This window comes from Lathyrus oleraceus, chromosome 5, assembly GCF_024323335.1.
Source record: "Lathyrus oleraceus cultivar Zhongwan6 chromosome 5, CAAS_Psat_ZW6_1.0, whole genome shotgun sequence".
In the NCBI taxonomy this organism is placed as follows: domain Eukaryota; kingdom Viridiplantae; phylum Streptophyta; class Magnoliopsida; order Fabales; family Fabaceae; genus Lathyrus; species Lathyrus oleraceus.
Genome location: NC_066583.1, coordinates 286,305,050 through 286,325,513, shown reverse-complemented (window position 1 = coordinate 286,325,513; position 20,464 = coordinate 286,305,050). Strand labels below are relative to the sequence as shown.

At 37.6% G+C, this 20,464-nt stretch overlaps 2 protein-coding genes across 2 annotated transcripts; one reads left to right on the top strand and one right to left on the bottom strand.

The window, feature by feature from the left end:
* Positions 1-7,895: 7,895 nt before the first annotated feature.
* On the top strand, positions 7,896-9,789 carry LOC127083938 (nematode resistance protein-like HSPRO2). The gene has a single exon (XM_051024306.1). It carries the CDS (start codon positions 8,226-8,228, stop codon positions 9,627-9,629), a length of 1,404 nt encoding a protein of 467 aa, XP_050880263.1. The 5' UTR covers positions 7,896-8,225; the 3' UTR covers positions 9,630-9,789.
* Positions 9,790-14,952: 5,163 nt separating this feature from the next.
* Positions 14,953-17,162, bottom strand: LOC127080227 (uncharacterized). The gene is made up of 4 exons (XM_051020555.1): positions 17,117-17,162; positions 15,929-16,532; positions 15,289-15,877; positions 14,953-15,237 (listed from the first exon to the last, which is right to left on the bottom strand). The coding sequence occupies exons 1-4, from the start codon at positions 17,160-17,162 to the stop codon at positions 14,953-14,955; spliced, it is 1,524 nt and encodes a 507-aa protein (XP_050876512.1).
* Between the last annotated feature and the right edge of the window lie 3,302 nt (positions 17,163-20,464).

The window sequence follows — 20,464 nt, the reverse complement described above, 5'->3', positions numbered from 1 at the left end:
TCATGCAAGGCTTGGAGAGGCGAGTCCTTTCAAAGAGACTTCGAAAGTCGAGTCTCTATGGCGGGACTGAGAGAGGAAAGTCCCTCAAATGTGAGACGTTTGGATCCCAGAGGCATGTGAATCATTTAATGCTTTGTAATGATGATGTTGCCTTGGGAAAGCTCAAATAATATTAACAATTGATTAATTTACATGCGCAAAATTTGGGTCATGGATGCTTTGTCACCCACTAGTAAGAGTAGACCTATTGTTTGGTAATAATGGCATACTCGACCTAGGTATATTGCCTTATAAATAGACGAATCTCAATCTTTTATTTTACTTTCTTCTCCACTCATATTTCGCACTTCTCTAAAGAGTTTTCTTCTCTGTGTTCCTCCTTATCATCATCATCAACCTACATACTCAAGTATTGAATTACCTCATTTCATTTATCTTCTCCTTTTCATGTGAATGGAAATTATTATGAAGCTAGATGATAATAACAACATCATATAACCTAACACACATGAAGTAAATTTGAAGATGTCGAGGCATTGTGTAGATAATATGAGACGACCAGATGGGACAATTGATTATAACCTTATAGAGTTAGGTATTATTGACAGTTACGATAACATTTTTTATTCTAGTAGTGATAATGATCCTATTTATCCCTATTCTTTCCTAGGACAAACATAACTACTAATGGCGGATTGTTCTTGAAAACGTTCGAGTGTCGAGAATTTAAAACTCTCTATAAGATTGATGGCATGATGATTTTCTTTCGTAAGGATACAAATCTTGTTGATCCATGTGCTTTCAGGTACAACTGTTTGCAATCATAAAATGTTCAATATGGTTTTGATAATGACAACTCTATTATGTGAATTCTTCATCAGAAGTGATGATCAAAGATGTTCTATCAAGATCAAGTTGTGTTTTTGTGAGATCAATATATTATAATCAATCAAGTCAACACTTAATGTCAAGGGGTGCTCGATGGAGTCAGTGATGATCTCTGGACAAGAAATATTTGATGATGTTGTTTGTCAAGAAGGTTTGTCAAGCATCATCAAGTTAGAAGAAGTCAAATCCCAATTGATTCGTTGAATAAATGATAGATCAAGCAAGAGATATTGAAACTTCAAAGAATATGAAAGAGAGAGAGTGTGAAAGCAGGGTTGTAGTTGATTCCTCCTTGTGTACCAATGAGAGACACATTAGAGAATTCACCATAACTATCAATAATGTCCACACTACTCAATGCAGAATCATACCAAACAATATCATTATTAGTGATAGACTTGAGTCTTTGAGACCACCGTAGACATTGAATGTTCTCCGGAAAAGCGGGCGTCTGAGGCAAGTGTGAAATAAACCACTTGTACAGAAGAGGAACACAACACACAATAGTCCCACCACCTTTAGAATTCTTTAAATGCAAAGAGAAGTACATGTCACCCAACAGAGTAGGTACAGGGTTCCCAATCAAGAAGATTCTAATAGAGTTAGCATCAACAAAATCGTCAATGTTAGGGAACAAAGTTAAACCATAGATGAGAAAAACAAACATGGCTTCAAAATCATCCACACTACCGGCTTGAGAAAAGATAGTAGCTTTCCCTATGAGAAACTCAGAAGTCAACCCAAACATTCCTCCTTTCTTCACCCAATGAGCCTTAATCTCAAACTTCTTCAGATGAAGAGTTTCAACTATGATATGAGATATGGGAATCTCCTCTAATCCACTAAAAGGTACCTTGTCAAAAATAAGTATTCCCAAGAGAAGGACACACTCCTATAACATAGGCATAAGTTGATAATCGGGAAAAGTGAAGCAATAGTAGAGAGGGTCATAAAACTGAACCAACACACTCAAGAGTCCTTCAACCACAGTAGTAGATAACACAGGTAGAAGCTTCCCATGACGTTTCTTGAAATCCAATGGATCTAATACAAAGGATGACAACTTCCTTAGCTCTTTCAAATCAGGACATCTGAAATTGTACTTCTTAGTGTTCCTTCGTCCACAGTCCATGGTCTAAAAATATTTGCAAATAAGACCTTGGTTCCTTGAAGTTATTTTTTTGTGTGTGATGAATGTCATGATGTGCATGAATGCATGAATGTAACAATCAAAAACAACGGATCACACACAAGGCAAACACAAACAAAGGTCAAGGGATGAATCAAGTCATTGTCAAGATTAATCATCCATTTTGGTGGATTATAGTTTTCACCTTATCAACACCCAAGTTCCATTGATATTAACAAGACTTAATTGGATCAACCAAGAATCAAAGGGTTTGTTGTGAGTCACTAGCATGGAGTCAGGTTAAGAACCACCCCAAAGTAGTGTACTAAGGATAAAAACCTGTAGATCATGTTCTAAAAAGTTCCCAGAGTCTTAATTCCATCTATCAGATATTATAGGTTAGGGTGACTGACTCATCAACCCATAATATTTTCAAGAGAAACTCGTCTGAGTGTAGTATCGCGTAACAACTGCTATAAAGACTACACCTAAATAGTCTTTGCAATACGTCCTAAATAGGACAAATTGGGTTAAATGTTCTACGGTCCTCAGCTTCTCGGACCCCAAATTAGAGAAAGTAATGTCTAACCACAAATAACTTGTGTGACATTAGTAACTCCAAAAGGGTCTCCACTGAGTAGATGGATTTCAAGCCAATTTGTTAAGGACTAATCCACACAAGTAGAACATGACTATACCATCTTCCTATCTTAATTGCACTCAAGTTCGGGATAGAACTTATCTCACCACTCAGAGATCATCGGGCATAACAAGCAGATTATATCACACAAAGAAGTATATAAACATCAAATATACAAATATATACACATAAAAAAGTAGGCTAAACCCACTGAGGACTACTCCCCAGCAAAGTCGCCACTTAATTTCTGTAGCGGTAAATTCATGACCATCAAACTATGGATAAGCTTAACATCAACAAAACAAGAGTCGTCGTCGCGCTTTTACTGTTTCCAAAGGAAAAGGAAAAAGTACGAACAAACCCCAAAGAGAATAAGTTTTCAAATCAAAACTAATAAAATGCCAGAGATTACAGGTAATGGGGTTGGTTACACAGAGGGAAGGTGTTAGCATCCACATTGTCCTATGTACTCCTAGGGAGCCCTTTTTTATGTGTGTATGTGTTTTTGGTATAAAAGATGTTTGAAACAAATAGAGTGTGTAGATGAGAAGAAGAATTCATTAATTATACTTTTGTGTTTGACAAGACCTTCGGACTTGTGCCTACGTATCAACATAAAATGAGGGATCAAAACCTCGTAGTTCATGGTATCAATGTCAAAATGAGTGAGTTGCTTTTAATCAAAATTATAATTTAAAAGAGGCACAAAGGGCCCAAAAGTTTGCATGAGTGTTAGTTCTTTTTGTCTTTTGAAATTTTAAGTCAATATGGTTAAGTTCATTTACAAGTTTGATTAAGAAAAGAGTTTTAAAATCTAATGGCATAAGGCCAAAGTTTCTAATTTGCAATAAAGTCTAAGTTTGAAATCACAAGAAAAGAAAGTTTTTGAAAAGGGGGAGAGATTTTGAAATTTAAGAATTGGGAGAAGATGAAGAGACTAATCCTAAGCATAAAATTAAAAGTTAAGAGTTGAAAGATCTGACAAATGGGATGCAATCCAACAAACAAGAATGTCATATAGAAAACCCACTTTCTCTTTGGACTTTGAATCAAACAATAGTCAGTAAGCAATTAGCAATATGAAGAGCAAGGCATCAAATAAAGATGGTCACATCCAAGCAAGCAAGTCCATAGCTAACCGTCTTCTTTGTCTTCTCATGAATCAGATGAAATACTCCTTGAGTTTTTACTCAGAATAAGGTATTAGGCATGAGATCAAAATAACAGTTGCATCAAGACCATGGAGCAGATGAACTCAAGTGGATCCAAATACTTGCATCAGATGAAAACCCAAATCACAATAACTTGGTCTCAGAAATGTTGGCATTGGCCAAATCCTTTTGCATATGGAATGTTTCCTAATTCTAAGTCCAAAAGTTCATATCAGACCCAACAGTCCACACAAACATTTTTCAGGGTTTTTTGCTGTTTATTAAGTATTTTAAGGTCCTAAGACCAAAACACAAACAAAATACACAAACAAATATATACAATCACAATATATGGCTCAAATGAGCAAAATGAAAATGACATAAACATAAACAAGTTAAATGATATGTAAATGGAAATGAATGGTAAATGACTTGAAATTAAATTGCATAAAGTAAATGACTTGAAAGAAAAGCAAATTTAATAATAGTTAGTGTTAGTCATAGCTAAGTAGATGTTAGCGGAGTTTTTCTTTTTAATTGATTAAGTCATTCTTTGGGGAACACTCAACCATCTATTCACAAGCATGGATCCTTGAACCAAGACATCTTCCAAAGGAAAGAAAAAAGGCCAAGTTTCCACACAATACCATGAAAGATGGGAGACTTACAATCTCACTTACTAGAATGTTATGCCTTTAGGGTCAAATTTAGCTCTATGTTAAGCAATCGTAATTGGACTTATGTAGAATTCACAACTATCTGAGGTCGGGAAATAAAAATTTGGATACTAATGCATGTTAGAGATTTGGTATAATGAACCAAACTTCTAAAATATACCACACACTAAAAGAAAAAGATCAAAGGTTGGACCTATCTCATCCATACTTGTATTGGTTCATCTAACATAAGGCTATTGATGAACCAATTAGCCTTAGGATTTGGAGATTTCATTGGTCAATGAAAGGGATGGGAATTAATGGGATTGAAGATGAAGAGGGAAGGGAGATGAGAGAAACACAAATTGGCCATGGGAGGAATTTTATCAAATTAAAATCATTCATTCATTTTGGGAGATGGATTGTACATTTCATCAATCCCCTAAATCCAATTATTTTAACTCAACAAAAGTCAAATCAACCTTGACCAAGGCCCAAACACATAGTCAAACATCACAAGTCAATGAAAATGGCTCAACAAAACTTTTACACAATTAATCAATTAAAAATATATTTAAATTCAATTTAATTTGGTCAAAACCTAAAATCTCTTCAAAACACCAAATAAATGGCCAAGAGATTTATCCTAGGTCAAACAAGGTCAAAGGACCTTAGACAAGAAATTTCATGATTTTTTAAAAGTCAGAAGTATTTTTAAATAATAAAAAATATGCACAAAAACAATTAATTCATAAAAAATATCAAAATTAATCCAAAAAATAATTTTAATTCAGAAAATGAAAGAGGAAAATATTTAAAGATTTTTGGTGAAAGTCTCATATTTTTTGAATTAAAAATGAAATTAATATGAATTAAACAAAATAAAGGGATTAAATGAAAAAAATCAGAAAAAAAATAAAATAGAATTAAAAAAAACAAGGCCCATCAGATCTTCCTCATTAATTGAGGTGGCAGATGTGAGGGTCACACGCGCGCGTTCCACCATGCACTCAAGTCATATTAATGTACGCATGGTAATGCAAAATAAAGGTCCAGATTATAACATCCAAACATGATCAGATGGCCATGAGGTGTGTCAACACACCACCGGAGCTAGGGCTCCGGTCATCTTCTCCGGTGACCTCCACCAGACTGGTCCAACTTTATTTTAATGGAAAATGACAAACAAGGACGTTATTTCAACGAGAAAATGCTCAGGATCACGAATCTGACCTCACTTTTCTCCAATTCCAAGTTAATAAAGAGATACATGGATTTGAATTTTGAGGATCATGAACTGAGTTGCTTAGATTTGACCTCAAAACAACTTAATCTTCTTGCCTATATTGGTAGGACTTCAGCCAACCAAAAATCATAAAGAATGGTGAAGAACTGAGGGAGAATTGAAGAGATGGAAATTCTGAAAAATTACCTTCGGGGGAGCTTCAACATTGCTTGATCTTGATTCTAATTGTCATTGACTTTGTTTGAGAAGCTTGTAGGAAGTGATTAAGATCAGAAAATGGCCTGGACTCTTGGAGTTTCAATCTCAAAACAAAATGAGATTTGAAGCTCGACTTTCAAATGAAAACCTTTAAGATTATCCTTTAGTGGTGAGGGTTTGGAATACATGTTCAAAGCCTGGGCATGAGAGGTTGTATTTATAGGCCATGAGATTCATTTCCACACACTTCCAAATTTTGCCTATTTTAGCAATTCACCTTGCATGCTTGCATGGGCGTGTGATAGGCCCATCAAGTGATGTATTCAGGTCCAAAATTGCTTGAGAATCATGGGAAGGAGCGTGTTGTCTATATTGTCAACGACTTAATGACTTATGGATCTCTTCTTGATTCAAAATCGACAGTTTTATGCAAAGCCGCCTCTTGAACAATGTTATTCTTCGGATTCAAATTATGTAATATTTCTTCAATTTGAATCAATCTCTCTGTTATGGTATGTGAGTGCTACTACTGCACCATATGGTAGATGCTGCTCAGCAGGTCCTTGCCTCCCTACAAACCTTGATTAGCCTACAAGAGTTTAAATTCGGGAATCATTTATTATACATGCATCATTGTAGGGAGCATTGGAGGCTTGAACGAAGGTCCGCCTTGCTGAAACTGTTGTGTAGATATAAGGAATGAAGGAGGTTGAAACACTTTATGATATGTCATAGGTTGGACATGATCTTGAGGTAAGGGAATAAGTGGAGTAGTACTTGATTGCTTGTCCCTTAAGGGGGTGAATGATTCATGGCTACCTTAGCGGCAACAATAACTTGTCGTTGGACGACGAAGCGAGTAGCTTTGGAAGCCGCCATTATTGCAGATACAATGGATGATTTGAAGGAGGAGATTTTGAATATAACATAAGTGATTAGGAAATGGAGATCCAAGCTTCGATTGAAAGAGATGTGGTTTTCTAATAGGAGAAGGCTCGATTAAATCGAGAGAAGTTTAATCGTGAAAAATCGTAGAAATTAAAAGTTGATTCCATAGATGGCGCCAATGTTTTGTGTTGGATCTAGAATTGATTGGAGTGTATGAACCTGAAGTTGATTGTGGTGGTTTGGGGCTTCTGATGAATTGGAGAAGGAGCCAACCTACAATGTTAGCACATCAATGATCAAATCAGTAAGAGACTAAAAATAAAGTTTGAATGAAAAATTATTTGAATACATATGAAGTGGTACATTTTTATCTAAAATAAAAGAAATGATTGATAACTGCATGCGTGAGATGCATTTGATGATCAGATTTACCTAGCCGCTCGCATTAAAGTTGACCTACTTCTAAAAAAAAAAAAAAATACAATTATTATATCGAATGATGCCTTAATCTTTATTGAGCTTATGTTTCTTTAGACCTTCTGGACAATCCATCACAACTTATTAAGAAAAGTTAAATTCAAAAAAGATGATCTATTAGAGTGTTTCGTGTCAAATAACAAGAAGGGAATTTGGTGAGTGGATTCCCCCGGAAAAAGGATTAAGAATAGTGCCAAAAGCAGCAAGCCCGTCCAATGTACCATAATAATTATTTATAACGTAACGGGCGCCGAGTGATTGGCCACAATGTCAAAAAGCATTGGCGAAATATCACGATAACGTGTATCCAATGTCCCTAACTTCAAATATTTTCATCCACCATTTAAAAAAGTCTAACTCATTTCCACTACTTTGCATTTAATTATTATAAAAAAAAGTCGATAATTTTTAACAATATTCCCCTCCGACATTCAAAGTAAACAGACGCCTTCTTTCTTTGTCTTCGCATGTTTTATGTCTTGTGGATAAGCTTCAATCTTCATGTGCCGCTCCACCATTCCTCTCCCTTTCCCACTATTTCATTCAACATTATTTTATCTATTATCATGTTTTGCTGTCATTAATTAATGAGCATGCCTTCATAACAAAATCAAATAAAAAAAATATTTTCATTACTTTAATTTTAATTTTCTCCCACGCAAATTTTAAAATAATTCTTCAAACCACCGCGACTTTCAAATTCCTCGTTCTTCATGCACCCTAGCACAATACAATCCTTGCAGTCCACACGTCTTTTTTCTCCTTTCCCAGCTGTTTCAAATTTCACAATCCACATCTTCTTTCTCTTCTCATATAAATACCCTTCTCTCTTCCCTTATCCATTTCAACTCCACAACACAAACACAAAACACAACAATTACTCTATTCTCATTCTTATCATTGAAAAAGAAAACACTACAACTACTACTAACAATTTTACTTATATTCAAACATGGTTGATTTACACTGGAAATTAAACATGCCAAATTCCGACATGCCTTCCAAATCTCCAAAACTTTCTATCTCCGACAAGTCCTCACCACGCAACAACTCCCTACCGTTGTTGCAACCACCTTCAATCACAAATGATATCTCCGCGGCGGCACCTCCTCTTTGCGCGGCGTATGACTACTACCTCCGCCTCCCGGAGGTCCGCAAGCTTTGGGAATCAAGAGAATTCCCAAACTGGAGCAATGAACCAATCCTAAAACCAGCTTTGCAAGCTCTCGAAATCACCTTCCGTTTCATCTCTACGGTTCTCTCCGACCCCAGACCCTATACGAACCGAACAGAATGGAACCGTAGACTCGAATCCATTGCCACGCAGCAGATTGAGATTATCGCCATGCTATGTGAAGATGAAGAACAAAACCCCGAGACACGTGGCACAGTACCAACCGCTTATCTCAGCAGCGGCGATAGCAAAAGCAGAAGCTACAGCGAGACGAGTCTTCTTCCACGGCTTGCCACGTGGTACAAATCAAAGGACGTGGCGCAGAGGATTCTTCTCTCCGTGGAGTGTCAAATGATGAGGTGTTCTTATACGCTAGGTTTGGGTGAGCCGAACCTCGCTGGAAAACCGAGTCTCAGATACGACACCGTTTGCAAGCCGAACGAAGTTCACGCGCTGAAAACGACGCCGTACGACGATCGTATCGAGAACTACGAGAATCACACGGTGCACGCGACTCATCAGATTGTTGAGTCGTGGATCCACGTATCACGGAAGCTTCTAGAAAGAATCAGCGACGCGATCGAGGGGAGGAGGATGGAGAAAGCGGCGGAGGATTGTTACGCGGTGGAGAGGATCTGGAAGCTTCTTGCCGATATTGAAGACGTTCATCTGATGATGGATCCAGCTGATTTCTTGAAGCTGAAGAATCAGTTATCGGTGAAATCGTCATCATACGAGACGGCGGCGTTTTGCATGCGGTCGAAGGAGTTGGTAAACGTGACGAAGATGTGTAGAGATTTGCGGCATAGAGTGCCGGAGATATTGGAGGTGGAGGCTGACCCTAAAGGTGGACCTAGGATTCAAGAGGCGGCGATGAAGCTGTATGTAGCGGAGAAGAAGAGTGGGTTCGAGAAGGTTCACTTGTTGCAGGCTATGCAAGCTATTGAAGTTTCTATGAAGAGATTCTTCTATGGTTACAAGCAGGTGCTGACGGTGGTGATGGGGAGTTCTGAGGCGAATGGAAACCGAGTTGGGTTGAGTTGCGACGGCGGTGACTCGTTGACTCATATGTTTCTTGAACCCACGTATTTTCCAAGTTTGGATGCTGCTAAGACTTTTCTTGGATACTTTTGGGATAATGATAACAAATGGGTGTTAGAAAAAAAAGTTAATTTACTCTAGATTGATAGCGAAACACATAAAAGAAAATATGTATGGTCATGGAATTCTTTCTTTTTTTAAAAAGTATAGTGGATTAAAACTCAGGTAAAAGAAAAATTAAATTTTGTAACGGCTTGTTGTATGTCAAATTATTACTATTACTACTTTTGAACAAATTTTTGACATCTCTTCTAAACTTGGGTTTTGTCCCGTGGATAAGAAATTGAACAAGTAACATATCTTTGTTCTAATGTATAAAAATAAAATAAAATCACATTTATTTAAAAAAGACAACATAATGATAAGAAAAATATATATAACCACATTTATTGAGAAAAGCATAATATTGTAATTTAAAATATGATTTTTTTTTGTTAACACGTATAATATATGTCTAGAATACATATTATATATAGTGTAAAACTGGTACTGAAATACATAAGCGCCTAGCGACACAGTGTACATATACATACATGTTCAAAAGAAACATAACATAGAATCATTAAACAATGATCCCAAAAATATCTACACAACAGAAAAGCCATTCAGTCATCAGGTAAGCAAGACATCACTCCATCTAGTCCTTACCTTTCGTCTGCTCAGAAGCACCTGAAAAATAATCAACAATATGGGGTGAAATAATAATCTCAGTGGGTTCCCAGTCTTATGGATCCACTCGACTTTACAGGGTTTTCTAATCAATATTCAACTCAAGTCAACAAGGGAACGAAGACTTAAGCGATGGGGAAACTAACCCGCAATGTATGGCAACATGCACCTGAGTTCTCACAACTCAACCACGATCATTATTCAGATCACGAAACATCAATTCCCGAACGGGCTTACGTCTAAGTCAGGTTCGGTTCATGCATGCTCGTATGATTCGATTTTCGCGGTGGATATCGGGTCCTTTATGAGGCTTAATCCCCAATTCAAGCGACTGTCACCCGTATATGAATCTAACCCACTTAGGGTCTCTTTCACCGTATGAGAATCTAACCCACTTAGGTGTCCACCTTTCCCCAACATCCACCATGGTTGTGACTCAAACCCAGTTGAGGCTCGAATCATCGGTCTCACATCCCAATGCTTACTCATCTAAGCATACCAAATAGAGATGTACACCATCACACAAAAACACACATTCTGAATACACGATCGGTTCCACAAATCATTGGTTTCACAAACCATAACAAGATCCATCGATCACAAGTAACTTCATTCACCACAATACACAAACAATAACATGACATGTTCCATACAATGCGTCTCATTCTCAATCACAACAACCATTCGTCCACGACCTCCACATAAACGTCGTACGAATGAATACCGTCTTCTCACGTTGTCTAAGTTATAAACCTAACTCATGGCCTAATACCAATCCTAGGTTAACTTACTAAATTCATCATGTAATTCTCACCATTAGCATGTATTCAACATAAGCATGGCATCACAAATGATTAATGGTTGGAAGAATGCACTTAGAAACACTTAAGAAATGGATTGTGAAGTTTTTAACATAAGTCAATCGATTGGTTGGGGAGGCCCAATCGATTAGTTCCTTTCACATTTCTGTTTTTCAAAGTTTGCATAGGATCAATCGATTGATCCTCAGTATCAATCGATTGGCTCACTAAAAATTTTCCGCTGTTCCAAAACAGAAAGTTTGTGCAATCGATTGTAATACACTGTCAATCAATTGGTCCTGCTAAAATGTCATTTTCTGCAAAACAAAAGGGTTGTGCAATCGATTGGTTGCAGGGACCAATCGATTGGCCCTCACACATTTCCACTTTTTCACAGAGCACCATTTCCTCTGTTAATCCATTTCCAACAAAACACTCACTCCTTCTTCCAACAAACCCATCACACTACATGCTCATATACACATATATAACAAGGATTCCAAGTTCATACCCACAAGTATTTCAAGGTCATAACCACAACCAATCATTTACCCATAACCATAACAATTCATGTAATCACACCAATCATAAGAACACATCAAAGCACATGTTCATGGAAATCCACACAAGCAAGAAAGATATTCATAATATAACATGGACTTTCATGATTCATCTATGAACCCTAATCTTTAGAAATCCTAGGGTTTCTAACTAGAACCCTTCCTCTTTCTCTTTATTCACTTGTCTAATACATAGAGAAAACAATTGGCATATGGTAGGTAGTAAGAGATAACAACATGTGGACCACAATCCATGGAGCATTGTGTGGTTAGTAAGTGGTGGAAAGAAATATCTTAAGTGGCACTACCCACCATATTTGTTTTACCAGAGCTATTGACCCATTATTAGTGTTATCAAAATGTCTCAATTAATAAAATGTCAGTCCCACCTAATATTAATTAAGTCAACCTGAACTCACTATTTACTCTATTTATCTCAATTGGAAACTTTTAGAGCACATAGGAACTCAATTTATCTCAATTAATAGGAATTTGGGTATTTAAGAAAATACGGGGTATTACATCCTCCCCCCTTAAATAAAATTTGTCCTCGAATTTAAATATTACTTGGAAGAGATGAGGGTAAGTTTCTCACATTTTTGACTCCAGTTCCCAAGTAGCATCGCCCGGATGTGATTCATCCCACTGAACCTTAACAAGAGGAATCTCCTTATTCCTTAATACCTTAACTTCTCATTCTGCAATGCGACTTTGTAGAGGTTCGAAAGTCAGATCTGCTTCTACTTCTATTGAATCTGGAAGAATAGGATGAAGAGAATCTGGAATGAACTTCCGGAGTTGAGATACGTGAAAAACGTCATGCATTTCTGATAGAGAAGGTGGTAAAGCCAATTTGTAGGCTACTTCTCCGATCCTCTCTATAATCTGGTATGGCCCTATGTATCTCGGACTTAACTTCCGTGACTTAAACAGTCCTTTCAGTCTCAACCTCGGAGTCACCTTCAAAAATATGATCACCTTCATCAAATTCCAATGGTCTTCTCCTGTGATCCGCATAGCTCTTTTGGAGATCTTGTGCTTTCTTCATCTTATCACGGGCCATCCTTATCTTTTCCGTAGTCTCTTGAATAATCTTCGGTCCTAAGATCCTTTCTTCATCAACTTTTTTCCAACATAGAGGTGTCCTACATTTCCGTCCATACAAGGCTTCATAAGGAGCCATCCCAATACTTGTATGATAACTATTGTTATATGCGAATTCAATCAATGGTAAAAGCTCCTTCCAATTCCCTCCACTTTCAAGTACACAAGCTCTTAACATATCTTCCAGCATTTGTATCATCCGTTCAGTCTGACCATCCGTTTGAGGATGATTAAAAGTACTCAAAACAATCTCGATCCCATAGCTTGTTGGACTGCCTTCCAAAATCTTGAAGTAAACTTTGGGTCTCTATCGGAGACAATACTAGTTGGAACACCATGCAACCTAACAATTTCTGAAATGAACAACCGTGCAAGGTGACTTACCTTGTAAGTAGTCTTCACGACCAAGAAGTGCGTGGACTTAGTTAACCGTTCCAAAATCACCCAAATTGAATCATAACCGCCTTGGGTCCGAGGTAACCCTACTGCAAAATCCATTGAAATACTATCCCATTTCCAAACTGGAATCTCTAAAGGTCGCAATAAACCACCTGGTTTCGGATGTTTGATCTTTACCTACTGGCATATAATACATTCCGACACATACTCTGCAATATCCCTTTTGATTCTAGGCTACCAATAGTCCTTCTTCAATTCTTGATACATCTTCGATGAACCTGGATGTATAGTAAACGCCCATTTGTGATATTCCTCTAAAACTTTTATTTTCAGCTCGGCATCATTTGGAACACAAATCCTTTGTTTAAACAGAATAAGTCCATCTGGTGACTGAGCAAAACCTGGTTGAATCGACATCTCTTGCAACTTCTCATTTATCATTTGTCCTTGTTAGATTTCTTCCCTTAGGTTAGAAGTAACATTCAAATTTCCCATTATCACACCATCCTGTGTCCAACTAAACTGAAGATTAAGATCTCGGAACTTTTCCAACAATGCGTATTCTAACATCATCAACTCAGCTTTATGCATCTCTTTCGGACTTAAGGCATCCGCAACCTTATTCGCCTTCCCCGAGTGATACTTAAGCTCAAAATCAAAGTCCTTCAAATACTCCATCCATCTCCTTTGTCTCATGTTTAACTCTTTCTGGTCGAATAAGTATTTCAAACTTTTGTGATCACTAAACATCTCAAAATGTACCCCATACAAGTAATGTCGCCACACTTTCAATGCAAAAACAACAGTAGCTAGTTCAAGATCATGAGTCGGATAGTTCTCTTCACGAGGCTTCAACTGACGAGAGGCATAAGCTACAACCTGACCATTCTGCATTAACACCCCTCCTAATTCTTTCTTAGAGGCATCACAAAATACTTCATAAGGCTTACTAGGATCAGGGATGACAAAAACATGAGCAATTGTTAGCTTTTCCTTCAAACTCATAAAACTCTTCTCACACTTCGAATCCCATTTAAAAGAAATTTCCTTTCGGGTAAGTCTAATCATTGGTAATGCTATCTGCGAAAACCCCTTTATAAACCTTCGATAGTAACCTGCCAAACCTAAGAAACTTATGACTTCGGAAGCATTCTTCGGTCTTTCCCAATTAATAACTGCTTCAACTTTTGATGGATCCACTGATACTCCTCCTTGTGATATGACACGACCAAGAAACTTCACTTCGTTCATCCAAAATTCACACTTACTTAACTTGGCAAAAAGTTGCTTCTCTTGCAGTACAAATAGAACAATCCTTAGGTGTCCTCCGTGCTCTTGGGGAGTACGAGAATAAATAAGGATGTCGTCAATAAAGATCACCACGAACTGGTCCAAGTAAGGTTGAAATATCCGATTCATATAGTCCATAAAAACAACAGGAGCATTCGTCACACCAAAAGGCATTACAAGAAACTCATAATGGTCATATCGGGTTCTAAATGCGGTCTTTGGTACATCCGAACTCTTAACTCTTATTTGATGATAGCCCGATCATAAATCAATCTTCGAGAACACGCAGGCTCCTTTCAACTGATCTAACAAATCTTCTATCCTTGGCAGAGGATACTTGTTCTTAATGGTAACTTTATTCAACTAGAGATAATCAATACACAACCTCATGCTACCGTCCTTCTTCTTTACTAGTAACACTGGAGCTCCCCATGGTGAGACACTAGGTCGGATGAAATTCTTGGTTTACAACTTTTCCAATTGATTCTTCAACTCTCTCGACTCGAGTGGCGCCATGCGATACGAAGAAACGGAGATTGGAGTCGTCCCAGGTATAAGATCAATAGAGAATTCCACTTCCCTTTAAGGAGGAAGAGAGGTGACATCCTCAGGGAGAACTTCCGGAAATTCACAAACAATAGGAATTTGCTTAACACTCAGATTATCGCTAGATTCCTTGGTAAGTATCAAGAGAACTGACTTTTCCTTCTCAAATAAGAAATTAACCATACCAACCGTACCTTCTAAGATAGTAGTTAATACATCCTTTGGAGTAGATTCACTAGATGGAATGATAATCAACTTCTCTTCACATCCAATAAACACCGAATTGGCAGAAAACCAATCCATCCCCAAAACCATATCAACCTTCTTAAGTGGTAAGCAAATAAGATCAATCTAGAAAATTCTACCATTCACCGAGAGAGAACAATTTTCACAAATTAACGGTGTCTCAACCACATTATCCATGGCGGTAGTAACCACCATAGTAGGAGACAAGGGAATTTCTTGCAAGCCAAGACGATTCATGCACTGAATTGATACAAAAGAGTGTGTCACCCCACAGTCAAACAATACAAAACAAGGATGATTATTAATGAGACATGTACCAGCAATTAAGGCATTGCTGCTCTTAGCCTTCCTTACATCCAAGATATAAACTCGGCCAGTGCTCCTCCCCTGCATTTGATTCTTATTATGAGGACATTCCCTAGACATGTGTACCTCCCTCTGACAAGTAAAACACCTAACTCCACTTCCAACACATCTTCCAAAATGAGACTTCTTACACACTTGACATTGAGGAGGATGGTTAGGTCTTTCATGTTGTACCTGTTTTCCTTTGAAAGCCTGAGATATAGGCCTGAACTGACTACCTGGCCTCCCTTGGTCTCTCTGTGCACTCCTATACTGATGCCTTTCTTCTTGAAACTTCTTCAAACTATTGTCAGCCACATAACATTGCCTTAACAATTCAGCATAAGTAGTGAATTCCCTTTGAGAAACACTGTGAGAAATTTCACCCCTTAGACCAAAAAGAAACTGATCAATCTTTCACCTCTCATATGGTGCATATGCGGCTTGTCTAGAATAAGCAGCCATATCTCCGAACTTCTCAGCATACACAACTACTGTCATAGTACCCTGCCTAAGCTGTTGAAACTCAAACTCTTTCTGAGTCCTCAAAGAACTAGAAAAATACTTATCCAGGAAAATAGTCTTAAAATGCTCCCAATCCCTAGGTACTCCTTGATTGGTCATAAGAGTCGAAGCACTCTCCCACCATCTCACAGCTGGACTCTTTATCATGTGAGAATCAAACACAACCTTATTCTCCTCACTACAATGCACTATCTGAAAAATCCTTTCCATGCTGGTTATCCACTCATTAGCCTTCACAGGATTCAACCCACCATGGAATTTAGGAGGATTCATGCGGAAGAAATCTCGGAAACTACCACCTACAGCTTCTTGTGGAACCCCTTGAGGACGCAAACCACCATTCCACTGCTGCATCATCTGTTGCATGAATTGGTTATGTTGTTGTTGCATCTGTTGCACAAACTGAGGCCATTGACAACCTTCACTACCACTTGGCGGTTCAGAGTCTGAATTCTGGTTTTCTGGGTCTACCACGACCTCTGTGCATGTTAGCCATGATCCTGAATGTCATACAAATAAGATTAAGTTGACCAGGCTCAATACTATGAATAAAACACCAAGGAAAATGATGACAACCCACATATGAGGCAGAAAGAAATACTTATAATATTTCATGGCTAGATCGAGGATATGACCTGCTCTGATACCAATTGTAACACCCACATATAATATATGTCTAGAATACATATTATACATAGTGTAAAACTGGTACTAAAATACATAAGCGCCTAGAGGCACGGTGTACATATACATACATGCCCCAAAGAAACATAACATGGCACAAAATGTACACAAAGAGTTCCCAAAAGAAAACTACTAAGAGCTAGATCATTAAACAATGATCCCAAAAATATCTACACAGCAGAAAAGCCATCCAGACATATGGTAAGAAAGATATCACTTTATCTTGTCCTTTCCCTTCGCCTGCTCAGAACCACCTGAAAAATAATCAACAACATGGAGTGAGATAATAATCTCAGTGGGTTCCCTATCTTATGGGTCCACTCGACTCTACAGGGTTTTCTAATCAATATTCAACTCAAGTCAACAAGGTAACTAAGACTTAAGCGATGGGGAAACTAACTCGCAGTGTATGGCAACATGCACCTAAGTTCTCGCAACTCAACCATGATTATTATTCAGATCATGAAACATCTATTCCTGAATGGACTTACGTCTAAGCCAGGTCCAGTTCATGCATGCTCTTATGATTCGATTTTTGCGGTGGATATCAGGTCCTCTATGAGGCTTAATCCCCAGTTCAAGCGACCGTCACCCGTATGGGAATCTAACCCACTTAGGGCCTCTTTCACTGTATGGGAATCTAACCCACTTAGGTGTCCAACTTTCCCCCACGTCCGTCGTGGTTGAGACTCAAACCTAATTGAGGCTCGAATCATCAGTCTCACATCCCAATGCTTACTCATCTAAGCATACCAAATAGAGATGTGCACCATCACACAAAAACACACATTCTGAATACATGATCGGTTCCACAAATCATTGGTTCCATAAAACATAACAAGATCCATCGATCACAGGTGACTTCATTCACCACAATACACAAACAATAACATGGCATGTTCCATACAATGCGTCTCATTCTCAATCACAACAACCATTCGTCCGACCTCCATATAAGCATCGTACGAATGAATACTGTCTTCTCATGTTGTCTAAGTTATAAACCTAACTCATGGCCTAATACCAATCCTAGGTTAACTTACTAGATTCATCATGTAATTTTCACCATTAGCATGTATTCAACATAAGCATGGCATCACAAATGATTAATGGTTGGAAGAATGCACTTAGAAACACTTAAGAAATTGATTTTGAAGTTTTTAACATAAGTCAATCTATTGGTTGGGGAGGCCCAATCGATTGGTTCCTCTCACATTTCTGTTTTTCAAAGTTTGCATAGGATCAATCGATTGATCCTCAGTGTCAATCGATTGGCTCACTAAAATTTTTCCACTGTTCCAAAACAGAAAGTTTGTGCAACCTATTGTAACACACTATTAATTGATTGGTCTTGCTAAAATGTCATTTTCTATAAAACAAAAGGGTTGTGCAATCGATTGGTTGCAGGGACCAATCGATCGGTCCTCACACATTTTCACTTTTTCACTTCACAGAACACTAGTTCCTCTGTTAATCCAATTCCAACAAAACACCCACTCCTTCTTCCAACAAACCCATCACACTACATGCTCATATACACATATATAACAAGGACTCCAAGTTCATAACCACAAGAATTTCAAGGTTGTAACCATAACCAATCATATACCCATAACCATAACAATTCATGTAATCACAACAATCATAAGAACACATCAAAGCACATATTCATGGAAATCAACACAAGCAAGAGAGATATTCATCATATAGCTTGAACTTTCATGATTCATCTATGATTTTGCAACCCTAATCTCTATAAATCCTAGGGTTTCTAATTAGAACCCATCTCAAGAAATAGAAGAGGAGAAGTTGTTGAAGGTGAGATGAGGATGAAGATGATGGTGTTGGTTCCAAGCTCTTGATCTTTCCAAGATTTTCTTCTTCTTCTTCTTCTTCTTCTTCTTCTTCTTCTTCTTCTTCTTTTCTACTAGCTTGTTTTATATTCTTCTCTTGAGATTCCTCTTTCTCTCTATTCACTTGTCTGATACATAGAGAAAACAATTGACATATGCTAGGTAGTAAGAGATAGCAACATGTGGACCACAATCCATGGAGCATTGTGTGGTTAGTAAGTGGTGGAAACAAATATCTTAAGTGGCACTTCCCACCATATTTGTTCTACCAGAGCTATTGGCCCATTATTAGTGTTACCAAAATATCCCAATTAATAAAAGGTCAGTCCCACCTAATATTAATTAAGTCAATCTGAACTCACTAATTACTCTAGTTATCCCAATTGATAACTTTTAGAGCACATAGGAACTCAATTTATCTCAATTAATTGGAATTTGGGTATTTAAGGAAATACAAGGTATTACAATTTTTATTTTTATGTTTATAAAATAAATTGTACATTACGAAAAATTAGTTGATCAACCGAGGTACGATATTGACGAAGCCTATTTGAGTACATGAGTTCTTTGAGACCGAGTTAGCATGACATCCGAGCATGATAAGGTTAATAGATCGGATAGTCAGATTGTCATCTACTAATCAGAATTCGGTTAGATTATCGGAGTAGCAAAGATAGAGATGACCTTCTATAAAGCTGAGAATGATCTGCTTACTGTAAGCCGAACCTGACGACGAGGCTAAGATGTCATCTGAAAGGTCATAAAGAACGATTACGAGATGGTACATTATGACAAGAGAGTTATATTTAGTGAAGGGGTAGAGGTTACATGGTAATTATAAGGAGGCAGACATTATTGCCAGAAATATTTATGAAGAATATGGAAGGTCAAGCAAAGGAAAATGGAACAAGATGAAGACCTATAAATAGAAGTATAAAGGAGGGAAAAAATGAGACAAAAATACATAATAGGCACTTCAACCATTCCTTTTAGGCTCTCACTGAATTAAAATAGGGAAGTCAACCTTTTAGTATTTTTTAACAAGAATATTTGGCGTCCACTGTGGGGCATCGATAAAACTTACCCAGGATGCACAAAACCATCATAAAAACGTTTATACTTCAGTTGGACGATGTCGGGATCATCTCCCAGTTGAAGTGATCCACCCTCGCCACCAGATATGACTCAATTACTTGCAATGGTGGAAGCCCTTCGTCAGCAAAATGAAGTCTTGCAAGACAGTGTCCAAGTCTTGCAAACACAAAGTCTTTAGGAAGAGAAGGAGTCTCTGGATTCTCAACATTTATCCAAAGTTATCTGAGATGATCAAGTTCCTCACAACTTCAAGCCACCGTTGTAGCGGTAAATTCATGATCATCAAGCTATGGATAAGCTAGACGTCAACAAAACCAGAGTCGCCACCGCACTTTTATTGTTTCCAAGGGAAAAGGGAAAAGTACGAACAAAACCCAAAAGATAAGAAGTTTTCAAATCAAAACTAATAAAATGCCAGAGATTACATGTAAGGGGGTTGGTTACACAGAGGGAAGGTGTTAGCATCCAAAGTGTCCTAGGTACTCCTAGGGAGCCCTTTCTTGTGTGCATATGTGTTTTTGTACAAAATGATGTTTGCAATAAATAGAGTGGAAGGATGATAAAAGAATTTATTAATTATATTTTTGTGTTTGGCAAGGCCTTCGGACTTGTGCCTACGTACCAACATAAAATGAGGGATCAAAACCTCGTAGTTCGTGGTAACAATTTCAAAGTGAATAAGTTGCTTTTAACAAAATTTTAAGTTTAACAAAGGCACCAAAGGCCTAAAAGGTTTGAATGAGTGTTAGTTCTTTTTGTATTTTTGAAATTTTAAGTCAAGTATGGTTAAGTTCATTTAC

What these genes read in the sequence shown, in the direction of transcription:
- LOC127080227 (XM_051020555.1), bottom strand. Translation starts at nt 17,162, where the DNA reads ATGGTTGAGTTGCGAGAACTTAGGTGCATGTTGCCATACACTGCGA. An exon ending in CATGTTGCCATACACTGCGA is followed by an intron (nt 16,533 to 17,116) that starts GTTAGTTTCCCC and finishes TATGACATTCAG; the next exon opens with GATCATGGCTAACATGCACA. An exon ending in GTGAAAATTGTTCTCTCTCG is followed by an intron (nt 15,238 to 15,288) that starts GTGAATGGTAGA and finishes CCACTTAAGAAG; the next exon opens with GTTGATATGGTTTTGGGGAT.
- LOC127083938 (XM_051024306.1), top strand. Translation starts at nt 8,226, where the DNA reads ATGGTTGATTTACACTGGAAATTAAACATGCCAAATTCCGACATGCCT.